We start from the raw sequence: 15,287 nt of genomic DNA on the forward strand, positions 1-15,287 counted from the left end.
TTCCTGCTGGGCTCCAGCGATCCTTCCGCCTCAGCCTTCCAAGTAGCCGGAATTACAGGCATACAATACCACACCCGGCTGATTTTTTTATTTATTGTAGAGATGAGGTCTCGCTGCCCGGGCAGGTCTCAAACCCGCGGGCTCAGGCAATCCACTCACCTCAGCCTCCCAAAGGCGTGGGATTACAGGCTGAGCCACCGAGCCCGGCGCAATGTTCTGTCTTAATTGAACTAAACAAAGAGTATATAAGTAGATCTATGCATTAAAATGTTGAATGGTATGTGGACTATATCATGCTCTTTAAGATTTAACTAAAGTGAGGCCATATATTTTGTGTGCTATATTCCTAAGATGTTAAAATATAAAATAAGTGGTAGCAAGAAAAAACTAGATAGCTAACTAAGATTTTCCCACAGCAAAGCTGGTATTGATGTTGTATTGGACTCAAAGATAGTGAGACATTACCATAGCTACCTCTTCCACAAGTAGCATAGTCAGTAACTTGCAGGGATTGGTAAAATCCCAAATAAAAGCACCAGAAGAAAGGCAGTATGAAATGGTGGAAAGAATCTGGATAATGGAATCAAGCAAATGCAGTCTCCAATTTGGCGCTGAGATTTTCGAGCTATGTGTCCTTGGGCAAGTTACTTATGCCCTTAGAGGTGTTAGTTCTCCAAATCCCTCTTTCCAAACCTGTCTTTGCCACCTAAAAAAAAATGAAGAAAAAAACAAAAAAAGACTTTATCTCCAGGATAAAAATAAAAAGTCATATTAACAATTCTATCTAAACCTTTTCCTTTATAAATATAATATCCTATCTCTAGTTTCTTTATCTTTTCCTAACAAAACTGTTTTCAATCCATGACAAATGATTTTTACTTCCTTTCTGGTTGGTCTTCTCTCAGAATCTCACTTATATCACAGGATTTCATGGTAAAAACAAAATTGAATATAGTAACAGGATTACATTGTAGTTCTTATTCATCTTTGTTCAAATCACCTTGTCCTATGGAGCCTCTCTGTGTGTCTCATCTAGTTTATGGTCTGTTTTTACCCTCAGGAATGTTTTCTATCTTTTCCACAAAATGGCAGCACTTCTCCATCTCTTATACATGTTTTCCAGGTAGACTTTTCTAGTAAACACCTGTACTTACCAGGATTAAGCTTTATGCTATTACTTCTGTCCACTTCTTCAGTGTTTCATGGTCACTTTGAATGCAAAGCCTGTCTTCTGATGTGGTCATTCCTCAGACTAAATGTTACTATAAAATTCTCTGCTGAAGTGACTATACTTTTGCTAGATTTTTTTTAAAATTCCAGTTTCTGTTTTGAATTCTTTGAATTCAATATTTTTTTTCTTTCTAAGACTTCTGCTAGATAGAAAAGTCATTGCTCTTCTTCTGTAGTTGAATTTCCAATGGTTCCACTCCATTGGGTAAGAATTAGCAACTGCGGGTTTTCAGTTGTTTCACCTGCCAGAAAAGCCTATATTACATAATATTGGGAGAAAGCATCATACAAAAATTATTGCATCATCATCTAGTTCTTAATTAGTTTGTGTTACCTCCTTAAGTAAGATGGCCAATATGTTGCATGAGTTCCTTCTAAAACTATTTTTCTGCATTCCATTGTTGAAAATAAATTCAGTAGCATAACCATAATGATCAGCATCATAGAAATGACAAGATTCAGTATAAATCATTAAGATTTCACAATCTTGTTATAAAATTATAAAATCCTCCATGTAGGCTAAATGGTAATGCAAACTAATAAGACATATTGCTTACTCTCAGAGTGGAGCTTAAAAATGGTATATAAGTCAGGGCTCCTGAAAAGACAGACCAATAGGATGGATGGATGGATGGATAGATTAGATAGATGATTGATAGATGAAAGAAAGAAAGAAAGAAAGAAAGAAAGAAAGAAAGAAAGAAAGAAAGAAGGAAGGAAGGAAGGAAAGAAGGAAGGAAAAGGAAAGAAAAGGAAAGAAGGAAAGAAAGAAAGAAGGAAAGAAAAAAAGGATGAGAGGGAATTCCTTACAGGTATTGACTTGTATGATTATGGAAACTAAGTCCCATGGTAGGCTGTCTGCATGCATGCTGAAGAATCAGGTAGCCAGTAGTGTGGTGTAGTCCATGTTCAAGGGCCTGAAAATCAGGGAAGTCAGTGATTTAACTTGCAGTTCAAGGTCAAAGGCTCAAGAACCCCGGGTGCCACTGGTACAAGCCAAGTCCCAATGACTGAAAGCCAGAGCACCTAGAGTTCTGATGTCCAAGGGCAGGAAAACAAGAGTGTCCCAGCTCAGAAGGCGTGGGGAGGAGGAGAAGAGAATGAGAGAGAGAGAGAGAGAGAGAGAGAGAGAGAGAGAGAGAGAGAGAGAGAGAGAGAGAATGAAAGTGAGAATTCCTTTTCCCCTGCTTTTTTGTTCTATCCAGGCCTTAGCCAATTGGATGGTGTCCACCCACATTAGGTGAGAGTGGGTCTGCCTTACTCAGTCCACAGATTCAAATGCCAATCTTTTCTGGTAACACCCTCACAGACACACTCAGAAATAAGTGTGTCTATCTGCATATCTCATAGTCTAGCCAAGTTGACACGTAAAATTAACCATCACAAATGGCCATCTCATTTTCTCCTACTTGCATCCTTGAACTTAAGCATCTGCTTCTCCCATAGCTATTGATGTTATCCTACGTCCTCAACACAAACACAATTATTTAAATATAAAAATATGGATGAGGAAGAAAGAAAATATAAATTAAAGTAGAAGAAAGCAAACCCTCAGATATTTTTCCAATTTTCCTCCATTAGTTTTGGGTAGTGGAGAAGAAAAGAAAATATCTGATAATAGTACTAACAATAATTATAATAATAATAGTAATAGCTAACATTTTTAAATGCTTACTGCATGCCTACCATTCTTCTAGATACTTCACATATTTCTACTCATTCTGTCATCATAGTAACCTTAGGAGAAAGGTGCTATTTTTGCCTTTTGCTTACAGACTAGAAAGCTGAAACAAAGAGAATTCACATAACTTACTCAGGTTCATGTAGCTTGTAAGCCTATGCTCTTAACCACATCATAATGCTTATCTGGACCTTAAATTGAATGGGTGAATGTAAGGCATGGATATGGTGACAAGGACAATTTCAAGAAAGCCAAATGAACCTTTTCCTTTGTTCTTGGTACAAGAATGCAGCCCAACACCAATCTTGAAAATGTGTGCCAGAGTATATCCACACCCACTGTTGGTAAAACAGTGAAAATCCATGGCCTAAGAACAGTGGTTTACAGCCACATCTGAGTACAAGCAGATCAGTGTTCTGAATGCAGACATATTTTATGACATGGCACCTGATGGAAATCAAATGAAATGCTTGGTAAATAGATTCCACTTTAGTATGCCAGGAGAGTCTTACAAACTCCTACATTTCTGTATTTAGAGTGAGAAAATGGACAAAAATTAAATGTAAACTGTCAACATAGACTACATGTGCTTCAGAGCAGGTACATGGTTTTATTTGTCAATTGCTTTCTCTACCCCCTCCCCTTTCCCAATAAACAGTGCCTGCAGCAGGAAGCCAGCACTGCTGATCCAAGTCTGTTGGTCCTCAGCAATCCCACAGAGCCCTAGCCAAGCACCTAACAGACCATTACTTTCCCTCTTCTAGTCCTTTCCCAGACTTGGCATCTTAACTTAAGGTAATCACTGTTCAAACACATTTTATTAACTGGTAATTGCTTCTGCCAGGAACAATATGATAGAGAACAGATTTTTTTTTAGTGTATTCTTAATAACTAAAGCTACCACTATGAACTAGCCAAGTCCCTGCATTTTTGTGATAGAAAATGTAACACACTCTGAAAATGTTTTCTGCTTTCCCCAACCTCCCAGTTCAGATTATTTAACTTAGAAGAAATAGTTGCCAAAGTGAATCATCTGAAAAATCCAGGATGGTTATACGTTAACAGCATTGCTGTTTTATCAAGTTTTAAGCAGTTTGATTATACCTAACTTCAGCTGATATTAAAGTTATATCTGATTTTGCCATCTTATTCATTAGTACATACATTCACTAAAAAAATAATTAATGAACACCTACCTGTGCCAGGGACCATACCAGTAATTGATGAAGATATCAGGCTTAAAGATTACACAGCAACAGAGTTTTAAGAATCAGCTCATCGTGCCTATAAAAGTTAAAAATTTTACATGTCAAGAGACAGAAACGTGAAATTTCTCTTTTGATATTTAACTCTAAAATCATTTTAATACTTAGCTTCAAAATACAAAAGCAGATAAATAGGAAAGAACAAAAGAGAGACAGATCCAATAAGTAATTCTATACCATCTTCATGTGTAACGTGTTTTGCAAAAAAAAAAAAACACACACAAAAGTTGTTTGGGTATACAAAAAAAAAAGAAATGGTTTTTTAAGCTAAACTAAGTCTTTAACGCTGTTGAATAGTCTGGTGTTTTCTCTCTCGAAAAAAATTTTATTTTATTTTTATTTATTATTATTTTTTCTTATTATAAAGATGTGGGGTACAATTCAGGGTTAGGTATACAAACATTGATTATGCAGATACCCTTGTTGATGAGGTATGCCCTTCCCTCCTCTAGCAGTTTCCCTCAACTGCCAATCCCACCCTCCCCTCCCCTGACAGTTTCCCATTACTGCCAAACGCTTTCTTATAGTATTATAATTGTTCAAGGTCGACCTGCTGGGCTCCAGCAATCCTTCCGCCGCAGCCTTCCAAGTAACTGGAACTACAGGCGCGTGCTACCACACCTGGCTAATTTTTGATTTATTGTAGAGATGAGGTCTCGCCAAGTTGCCCAGGCGGGTCTCGAACCCGCGGGCTCAGGCAATTCACTCACCTCAGCCTCCCAAAGGCGTGGGATTACAGGCTGAGCCACCGAGCCCGGCTTTATGTACCACATTTTCTTTACCCAGTCCAGCTTCAATGGGCAACATGGCTGGTTCCATGTTTTTGCTATTGTGAATAGAGCTGCAACAAACATACGTGTGCAGATATCTTTTTTGTAGAATGATTTGAGTTCCTCCAGGTATACTCCCAATAGGGGAATTGCTGGGTCATATGGAAGGTCAATTTCTAGTTCTTTCAGAAATCGAGACTGCAGGTCATTTCCTCTCTTATTGGTCAGAATCTTTACTATCTCATCTTATTAGGTAAACAACGATTGATCAGGCTGTTCAATGGGCATGAGTAAGCTGCAGAAATGCAACCCCAATTATATCTTGCACTTAAATATGAAATGATAATGTACTTGTGAGAAGACATAGTATGATTTTGGAAAAGTGTAAACAAATGTTTTTTCATAGTTGCTTTGAGAAATAATTTGCCTCTTTTTCCCCCTGTATATTTGATTTAGAAACATGGACCTTTGAGGCTCAAATATACTTCAGAGGTCATCTCTTGCCAACCTATTATTTCACACTTAGTACACTGATTCTCTTATGTAAGCCACTCTAAATTATTTTGCAAGAAACGGCAAGGGGGATCCAAAATGTGTAACTTTCATGAAGTATATTGCTTCCCATTATTTCAAATTTACCAAATGTGCTTTTCTAATGAAAGCAATGATATCACCCTAGAAATCTAGGGAACTAAAAAAAAAATGTAAAAGAAAAAAAGGAAAAGGCATCTCACCCATTATCCCACCATCACTGTACACAGATATATTTTCTAATCTCTTTTCAATATACATACACACTTTTAAGAGTAGTAGCATATTATTTTTGACATTTTATGTACTGCTTTTAACTTAAAATGTGTTTCCCATGATAAGGAAACTTCTATGGGTACATAACTTTTAATTGCTACATAATATTTCATCTCATAAATGTATCATCATAATTTATTTAGCCATTATTCTATTGGTAGTCACCTACATTACTTCTAATTGTCATTGTTAATGTTCCATATCCCATGGTTTTGCCCTTAATTCTAAAGCATGTGTGGACCAATATTGACCCTTATATAAGGCTCTGCTCCTGCCTCTATGGTACCACAGACCTTCCAAAAGCCTTGTCACTGAACAAAAGCCAAGGTCTCTATTTCCCAGCTGTGCCTAGATATGTAGTCTGCTGTTACTCAGAAAACTTGCCTAAGAATTCTAACTTGTTAAAACAATGACCTCAATTTAGTAGCTAAGTACATATTCTATTGACACTTCAAGCTATTGAGATCAATGAAGCCTTCTTTACACATTCACAAACACCACCATCTTGATGATGTAGACATGTTTCTAACAACAAAAGCAGTGACAGAGAGACATTTCAACCAGTGGGAAATTCCTACCAGTCGTGGTTTTCAGATGAAATTCTAACAGCTCTGGCTCAGTTTTCAATCTTTGAGGTAAACACCAACCACATACCCTACATGAAGGTAGGGTGTACACATGATGGTAAAATATCTTTACATGATTATTGTTTGTGGTCTACTTGCAAGATCTTGGATATGAGACTTTAGCCACCAGCCACATGTAGCTATTAAGCACTCAAAGAGGGGGATGGGGCTAGTCAGAATTGATATGTGTTGTTAATTCAGAGATTTAGTAAAATTTCAAAAACTAAAATGTATAAGATCTCATCAAAAATTAGTTTATATTGATTACATATTAAATGTAATACATTTGATATATTGGGCTATATAAACTATATTATTAAAATGGATTTCACCTGTTTCTCCTTACTTTCTTAAATGTAGCTATAAGAAAATATTAAATTATGCATGTGGCTTGCATTATATTTTTATCAAACAGCACTGGTGAATTTCTTTGGATGTTAGTCCTGATTATGCTGAATAATATCGGGCAAGCCAATTACATTCTCCATGGTTTAAGTTTTCTGAATATAAAATATACTCTTGTTCCAGTGAAAATTGCAAAGAAACAAGAAAGCTCTAGATTGGTTTTCACTAGTTAAGGGTATATATAGTTACTGTTTATTTCTGTACAAATTTTAATACATCAATAAGATAGTATATGAATTGGATAACTATAATATATGCCAAAAATAAGTGAAAAATTTAATCTATTGCAATTTTTGTCACCACTGGTTCCTATCTAATATAGACCATATTATGAGTATAATTGAGGGGAGGATACTCCTCTTTCTTTCTAGTCTTCCCCTTCCCCACCCATCTCACATAGATTAGCAGCCTTTCTGTGTCCCTAAGGCAGACAATACCCTCTCCAAATATATACTTGCTACTTAGTAGTAGTAATAGCAGTAGTGGTAGCAGCAGCATATATTTGACAGTGTTACCTTTTCCAGGGCATCTGCATTTTATACTTTTCTTTTAAATATAGAATTTACGGTATTATTTGCCTTTGGTGAAGAAACTTCAGATATCAGTAAGGACATATGAAATCATTCATTTTGCAGTTCCTTTAAGATTTGACATGTCTTCCTTTCAGTATAAACATATTTTAAAAAGTCTCGTGGTCAGGCTGAAAGAAAATTGAGTGCTTTTTAAGAAGATGTCTAAAAGTTAGATGGAGTGCATTATATTCTTCCATGTGGAGGGAATAAAAAAGTAGGTGACCTGAATGGTTAAGGTATCTTCACTTAGGCTCCATTTCTTCTAGGCAGAGACTCTAAGTAGATGGAAAGGAGACATGGATATGGATAATAAGAAAATATAGTAAGATGCTGATTCTGTAACCAGAAATACTCAAAGTCTAGTTTACCACAAAACTCAAATGAAATCAATTAAGAATTAGCCAGGAAACTGTGCTACAAGTAGCTTATTTTAGGAAGTGAATGTTAGCAATTTCTTCCAAAATATTGAATAGAGTATAATATTGGCAAAAATTATTCTTAGCACCTACAAAGTTTAATTGGAAATCCATGCCCAAAGACGTTTTTTTTTAAATCTTGGTTAATTAAAATCACAGGACAAAATTTTAATCTTAATTATCAGTGGCACAGGTTGACTTAATCACTCTCCAGTCCACTGCCACAGTGTCAAACTACACTTCAAAATCAATTGCCCATTAACAGTATTAATAGCCACCCTTAGAAAATACTACCTTAAAAGACACCTCTACAGTTGGCCAGATTAGCAGATAATGGTTGTGCTAGTTATGACACAGCTGGAAATTAAATAACTTGTTTGGTTGATGGTTCCCTTTTTATATATTTATACAAAGGATTCAAATTATTATTTTTGTGACTTGGCTTTACTTTTAGCTCCCGAATAACATGATGAATTGTAGTTCTCATGATGTAAATTATTTACTAACTCATATATATGATTCCTGTTCTCAGCTCAAGTCTATGTCTGTCATAGAAAGAGAGCCAGACTTGAACTTCTAAGGAGTATGATCTGACCTAAGTCTTTTTCTCTTGTGTAGAACAGGCTAGTTGTATTTGCCCTACTATCCTGCAGAACTATTTTGAGAAATAAATATGATAACCTTTGTTAGATGATCTTAGGGCTGTCCTCACATTTTTTTGAAACATGATGAAGTATGATCGAGTGGAAAAAAGCATGAGCCAAAAACTAGGTTCTACTCTTGGCAGAGCCATTTAAGAGATTTAAAGAATTTTGTGTGAAATTTCTTTTTATTTCTTTGAGCCTTAATTTTTCCTCTTTTTCTTTTAATCCATCATCTATCCATCCATCATCCATTTATTCATCCATCCAACCATCCACATATACATACAAAGATAATTATGGAGAGAGTAAAATTATTAAATAGCATTTTGAGGAAACTGGTACAGTGTCAGAAATGTGGTAAGTGCTCAGTAAATAAATACTAGAATACCAGTTTATCCTCTGCTACTTCCAACCTATATGCTAAATACTAGAGGAGAAAAATATAAGATTCAAAACAAGACACTTTATTCAATTAATTATTCTTAAGACATTATAAATGTTACATGTCATTACCAAACGTATTTGCCTCCAGATCTTTCTTGTTTTGTTTCATCTTCCTTTTTATAATAAAAAAGTGGCTCATAGCAGCACTTTTCATAATAGCTAAAAATTGGCAGCACCCAAATGACTGCCAACTGGTGAATAGCTAAATAAAACAAAATAGCCTGCATACGATGGGCTGCCATTCGGTAATAAAAGGGAATGAAGTATTGAAACGTGCTACAGCTTAGATGCACCTTGAAAACGTTATGCTAAGTGAAAGAAATGTATCACAAGAGTCGGCATATTGTATGATTCCATTTGTATGAAATCTCCAGAATAGACAAATACTTAGAGACATAGTGGTTGCCAGAGGTTGGGGGGAGGAGGGAATAGAAAGTGACTGCTCGTGGGTAGAGGCTTCCTTTTGGAGGTAATGAAAATGTTTTGGAATTACACGACTCTTTGTACTATAAACCATTGAATTGTTCACCTTAAATAGGTGAATTATATAGTATGTAAACTATCTTAATAAGGCTGCTCTAAAATAAAAAATGTAAGTGTAGCATGCCCAGAATAACGCAGTTTTATATCTTAAGGATTTTTGGTATATATCCTTTGTTGAAAATGAAGGTAGTTAGTAGTAACTATTTTGATGAATCCAAAATTAAGTGAGGGGAAAATAACACTGGAAAATAACATTCTTCAGTGATGACTTAAAATCTTCAAGTAAGTGAAAGGAAAAAATGGCTTGTACAAAATTAGACTCATTTTGTTAACGTTGAATAATGTGATATAATAGATATCATTTTATTGTTTTAGGTCCTAAACCTCGTGCAGTCCTATGTGACCCTTCGAGTCCCTTTATATGTTTCCTATGTGTTCCATTCCCCCGTGGGGGTAGGAGGCTGGCAGCATTTTGACTTGAAGTCTGAGCTTCGTCTAACTTTTGTGTACGACACTGCCATCTTGTGGAATGATGGGATTGGCAGCCCGCCAGAAGCTGAACTTCAAGGTAGATTCATAAGATTTGAAAAAGTCTAGTTTTCTCACCTATTTAAATTATTTAAGATGATTTTTTACCATCACTAAAAATAGTAAACTTTCAATATATGTTCCTTTTCTGTTCAATAATTTCACCTTTGCCATCAAAGAACTCTTTATTTTAAAATGAATCATATTAATGCCCCAAATTTGGTGTAATACGTGATTGTTAAATAAATACTTTCTACATTTTATAGATATTTTGCTCTTACAGTTCATCTTATATAATCATTTGTGTGTTACATGAAACAACGTATATATTTCCCCGGGTTCTAGAAAATAGAGGAAGTTGCAACTGAAAACAAAGAATAAACCCAAAGGAAAAAGTTACACATTTTTTTTCTGAAAATGAGAGGTGGATTTTGAGGTCTAGTATAAATTTGTTCCTGAATTCTAGTTCTGACACTGCAACTAACTAGCTTTGAAATCTTTAAGCATATTGCTTAACATTTCTGGGACATAATTTCCTCCGAATGATAGAAAAGATTTCCAATATCTCTTTCTGACTTAAAGTTATATTATTCTGGGATACTTTAGCTGAACGTTTTGTCAGAACACTCATTATGGGTGCCACTAACTCTTGTACCCATGAGCATCTGCAAAACTTTCTTTTAATCTCCATGTCAGAATCATAATTCAAACTCCACAAACATTAATAGAATGATTGCTTTTTCTTTTCAGACATGTATTACTGTTCTGGTTCCATAAACGTCTGAACCATCACACCAGTGCTACATTTTATTAGCCAACAGGAAAATAGAGTTGATGGTGCATCTCCAATGTAAATCTACTGTCTTAAGCAGATTAAAATCACCTTAGAGCTATGTCACAAGTAATATGATCACCCTGAACAATTATTCCAGATTATTTCAAAGGCTTTAATTCCATAACTTGCCTTAGAAGATGCATATTTAAGTGAACCTTAATGAAGACTTTCTTTGTGATTTTCAACCTCTATATAAGGTTCTCTTTTCCTTCTTATACCTGGAGCCAAATTTTGTCAAACGATTAAATTTCTTGGGAAAGTTTCAGAGTTTTCTTTAAGCCTTTAAAACGTGGAATAATTCTGGAAAACTCAAACTCATTTTCACTTATATGCCCAAATTGCTACAATTTTGACAAGTTCATGTGTTATGTCTATCAATTCACAGCTTTATTTCTGTAATCTAAGTTTTACAAAGTAAAACAAAACAAAAGCTCAGTATATTATATGCTGTAATCAGCCTTTAGTTCGTAGTGACCTCATTCATGTTACCTCATTCATTTTGCCTCCCTGTTAGATACCTTTCATTATTTTTCCTTAGAGAAAAGTTTCCCTGTCTCTCTAATATTCAGGATTCTTCTGATAATACGCTTTGCCTAGAGTGTTGAAAGGCAAGATAAATCTGAATTAATTTTTGGAAGGAATCTGTACATCAGGGGTCTCTGGCCACCTGTGTTTCATTCTTGGGTACCCTCTCCATTGTAGGTTCCCTCTATCCAACCAGCATGCGCATTGGTGAGGAGGGGCGCTTGGCTGTGCATTTCAAGACCAAGGCTCAATTCCATGGCTTGTTTGTGCTGTCACATCCGGGTAAGCCCCATTATCCATTAACAGCCATTCCCCACACAACAAGGATATAATTTCTCCATATTCACACATGTTTCAGCATGCTTTCCCTTTACCTTTGAAACCCTTGAATTCAAATGAATGGTATATGTGCAGTTATCTCCATGAAGGCTTGATCATTGTTCAGCTTCATCTCATAATTCACATTATGTAGAATTTTAGAAAAGATGCAAAATAACTAAAGTAAGTTTAAAAGGAAACTCTACTGAGTTCATTTTAAGTGGAGTTTTCCTTAGATAAAGAGCATAGGAATAGCAATCCCTTTCTCTGCTTTGCTGCCATTTTACAAAAAAAAAAAAAAAAAAAGATGAATTTTAGGTGATTTACTCAGCAAGCACTTCTCTGTCCACAGTTTTTTTGTTTTTTGTTTTGTTTTTTAGGTACTGTGAGAAACCTTTTTAGTAGGACCAAAAGTGGCACTTTGCTTTCATGCTTAAGTTTCAGACACACTAACTAATTAATAAGTATTGGTAATGCAGTTTTGCTAACTGTGATGGACTGTGCTTTGAATATCAATAAGGCAGCAGTCAATAAAATTCCTGTCTAACTTTTTGTTTTTTATAAGGGACATTTTATTGGAAATAATTTATTTAATTTGACTTTCCATATTATTGAACTAGTTTGCATATTTTACCTGAGTGCTGGCTTACATCAGATTAGAAAAGGAAAACAGTTCACTCACCATTTTTATGTCCTTCGTTTTTCTGGGCTTGAGCTCTAACAAAGGAGATAATAGGTTCAATATTTAGGAAGAGAAAGAACATTAATTGTATTTTTATGAAGCTGATCTACTAGAAATTTTTTTTTAATCATTCTGCTATTTTAATTGACAGTTCTGGAAAACAAGGATTTCCTCGTCTTTACAGTTTCTTCCACATATTTACCTTTCTAATAAGTTGAATCTTTGTTTAGCCACAATTGCAGTTAATCTAAGTAAAATTAGATTCCATTCACAAACTGGCTTTGCCCAGCTGTGTGGATACTAATAGACTATTTTAAGTTCTGCTCATAGCTTTAGTTCACAAGAAGTGCATTCACATTACCCTTTATTGTGCTGTTCTAACTCCCTGGAAAGTGGCCCTGAACAATTTGAGCATTTCTGTACAATTAACTTTTGACAGACTGTTAGGGCAGAAACAGCACTGAATTGGATATCAGAAGTCGCACAACCTCACTGTATGATCTTGGGAAATTCAGTCACAGCCCAGTTTCTTCTTCTGCAAAATAAAGATAATTATACCAACCCTGCCTACTTTGAAGACTTACTATGAAAATAGAAGCCAATAATGTATGACAAAGTACTTTGAAAACTCTAAACTATTATGTGCTACTAGTTTAACCACTGTCCCATTCTTATTGTTACTGGCACTTTCCTAGCATCCTTTACAAGATCAATGATCATGTCAGCTGAACATTCAGGCCTGACCTTTTCCCTTCGCCTCATAAGGAGTGAACCAACCTATAACCAGCCAGTGCAGCAGTGGAGCTTTGTCTCTGACTTTGCGGTAAGTGATTAAGATTCACTTAATTTTCCTTTGCTGCTGTCTTCTGACTAAGCCTCACTTGTTTTTTTGTTTGTTTGTTTGTTTTGTTTGTTTGTTTGAGTTGGCATCTCACTCTGTCACCCAGGCTGGAGTGCAGTGGCACAATCACAGCTCACCATAGCCTCGACTTCCTGGGCTCAGGTGATCTTTCCACCTCAACCTCCTGAGTAGCTTAGACTACAGGTGCACTCCACCTTGCCTGGCTAACCTTTTTATTTTTTTGTAGAGATAAGATATCACTATTTTGCCTAGGCTAATCTTGAATTCCTGAGCTCAAGCAATCCTGTCACCTTAGCCTCCCAAAATGCTGGGATTATAGGCAGCAGCCACCATGCCCCACCATGCATCAGATTTTTAAATGAAATATATCAATGCCTTCTCTTCTCCTCCAAGGTACGTGACTACTCAGGGACCTATACTGTAAAACTACTGCCATGCACTGTCCCATCACATCAGGAGTACCGCCTGCCAGTCACCTGCAACCCCAGGGATCCTGTCACCTTTGACCTTGACATCCGATTCCAACAGGTGTGTGTTCCATAGAATTCTTATCTCAATATTTGTAGACTCTCACTTTGTTAAACTCATGGGTTACTTTTATTAGTTTTTCTTTTAAAAGTATTCACACATAGATGACATTAATTCTTGCATGCTGAAAAAAATTAACAAAAAAATTAAGGAGGAAAGAATTGCCCTTTGCTGTTAGTTCAGGATATAAAATCCATAGTTACATGTATGCAAAGGTTATTTGTTTCTTATGTGATCTTATCTGATTTCCTCCTGAAGTTTGCTGCCATGGAGATTTGGGAATTTTTCCCCAGACTTTTGTACTTCTCTGCCTTGTTCTTAATCTCCAATTAGTATGAAATGCTATAGTTCAAGCAACCTCAACATATAATTTCCATTACGTATTATAAAAAATGTGATGGCACCTATTGTCCAATGACTTGACTAAATGTTAGCCTCCTACTGACCAGGATATGTACCAGTCCTTTCTATAACCTGATAAACCAGCAGAAATGAGCTCAGGCAATACTACCTAGTCCCATTCAAAAAGTGATTTAACTCCACCAATTTTGCTTCCTCAGGAAGAACAAAATCAGCATTACTACTCTCTTAAGTTGACTCAGTTGGACATAAAAATTGCAGTTTAGTATTTAGCATTTTGCATGTCAGTGTACAGTGAATGTGTATATCTGTGAACAGTTTGTTTTTGGTTTTTTGAGGGTTTTTTTTTTTTCACCTTCAGAACCACCAGCAATATCTAAGAGGGCTGTTATGCTTGGTTTTAGGTCAGTGATCCAGTGGCGACTGAATTTAGCTTGAACACCCACATGTACCTACTCTCCAAGAAGAGTCTCTGGTTGTCTGATGGATCCATGGGATTCGGGCAAGAGAGTGATGTTGCTTTTGCAGAAGGTATCGTTTTATAAATGAGTGAGCAGCTCTGTTTGTCATGTGTATCTGTTGGACTTTGATTTTAGGGAATTGTGTGTTCAAGGGAGAAAATTATAACTTCTATGGTTTTGAGAATATAACTGAGTCTTTATTCACTTTGGAACATGTGGAAAGTCATTGAAATGGGTATATGTTACTGAATTTGTTGTTGTTCTGAGAAAGCTAGCATCTATCTCCCTAAACTAAACAACTTCTGGAACAAGTCTGAATTTTTTTCGTGAATTTTTTTTCAGCTTGCATAGAATCACCTGCTGCAGATACATTTGATCATAAATGCCTCACAGACAAAGATTGTGCCTATCTTTGTCAATGGTGTACACTTAGCACCTAGCAAAAGACCTAGCACACTTGATGGGCTTTCAGTAATAGTTGTGAAATAAGTGATTGAATACCAGGGGATTTCATTAAACCCTCTTTTAAAAGCAAATAAAGTTAATTAGGCTTATTGTTGATGTTTTCTTTCTTAGTGTTATTCTGTATTATGTTAGTTTACATCTTATCAGCCACTTTATTGATGAAACTAGACTTTAACCAAAATAGGATATTCTGAATGTCGATTATAGACCAGACTATAATTGAAATTATTTCCACTAGTGGCTGAGCATCTGAGACATAATAAATCCTCAGTCACTCATGGTTGATCTCCAAAGTGGTCTCTTCTGAGGCCTGGATGTAAGCCAGATCTTGAAGCTAACACAGAAAGACCTTCAACATGTGATGGCAGATGAGGAAGCAA

General features: G+C 35.9%; 1 protein-coding gene across 1 annotated transcript in view; it reads left to right on the forward strand.

Annotated features, from left to right (window-relative positions):
* FREM2 (FRAS1 related extracellular matrix protein 2) overlaps positions 1 to 15,287 on the forward strand; it is a 189,801-nt gene that overhangs the window by 172,071 nt on the left and 2,443 nt on the right. The window contains exons 17-21 of the mRNA XM_008067145.1: positions 9,719 to 9,911; positions 11,409 to 11,513; positions 12,927 to 13,054; positions 13,487 to 13,621; positions 14,386 to 14,512. Coding sequence (XP_008065336.1) covers positions 9,719 to 9,911; positions 11,409 to 11,513; positions 12,927 to 13,054; positions 13,487 to 13,621; positions 14,386 to 14,512 — 688 coding nt within the window. The remainder of the gene's footprint in view (positions 1 to 9,718; positions 9,912 to 11,408; positions 11,514 to 12,926; positions 13,055 to 13,486; positions 13,622 to 14,385; positions 14,513 to 15,287) is intronic.

The sequence above is a fragment of the Carlito syrichta genome, unplaced genomic scaffold, assembly GCF_000164805.1.
Source record: "Carlito syrichta isolate Samal-C Ts95f unplaced genomic scaffold, Tarsius_syrichta-2.0.1 Scaffold309303, whole genome shotgun sequence".
NCBI classification, from domain to species: Eukaryota; Metazoa; Chordata; class Mammalia; order Primates; family Tarsiidae; genus Carlito; species Carlito syrichta.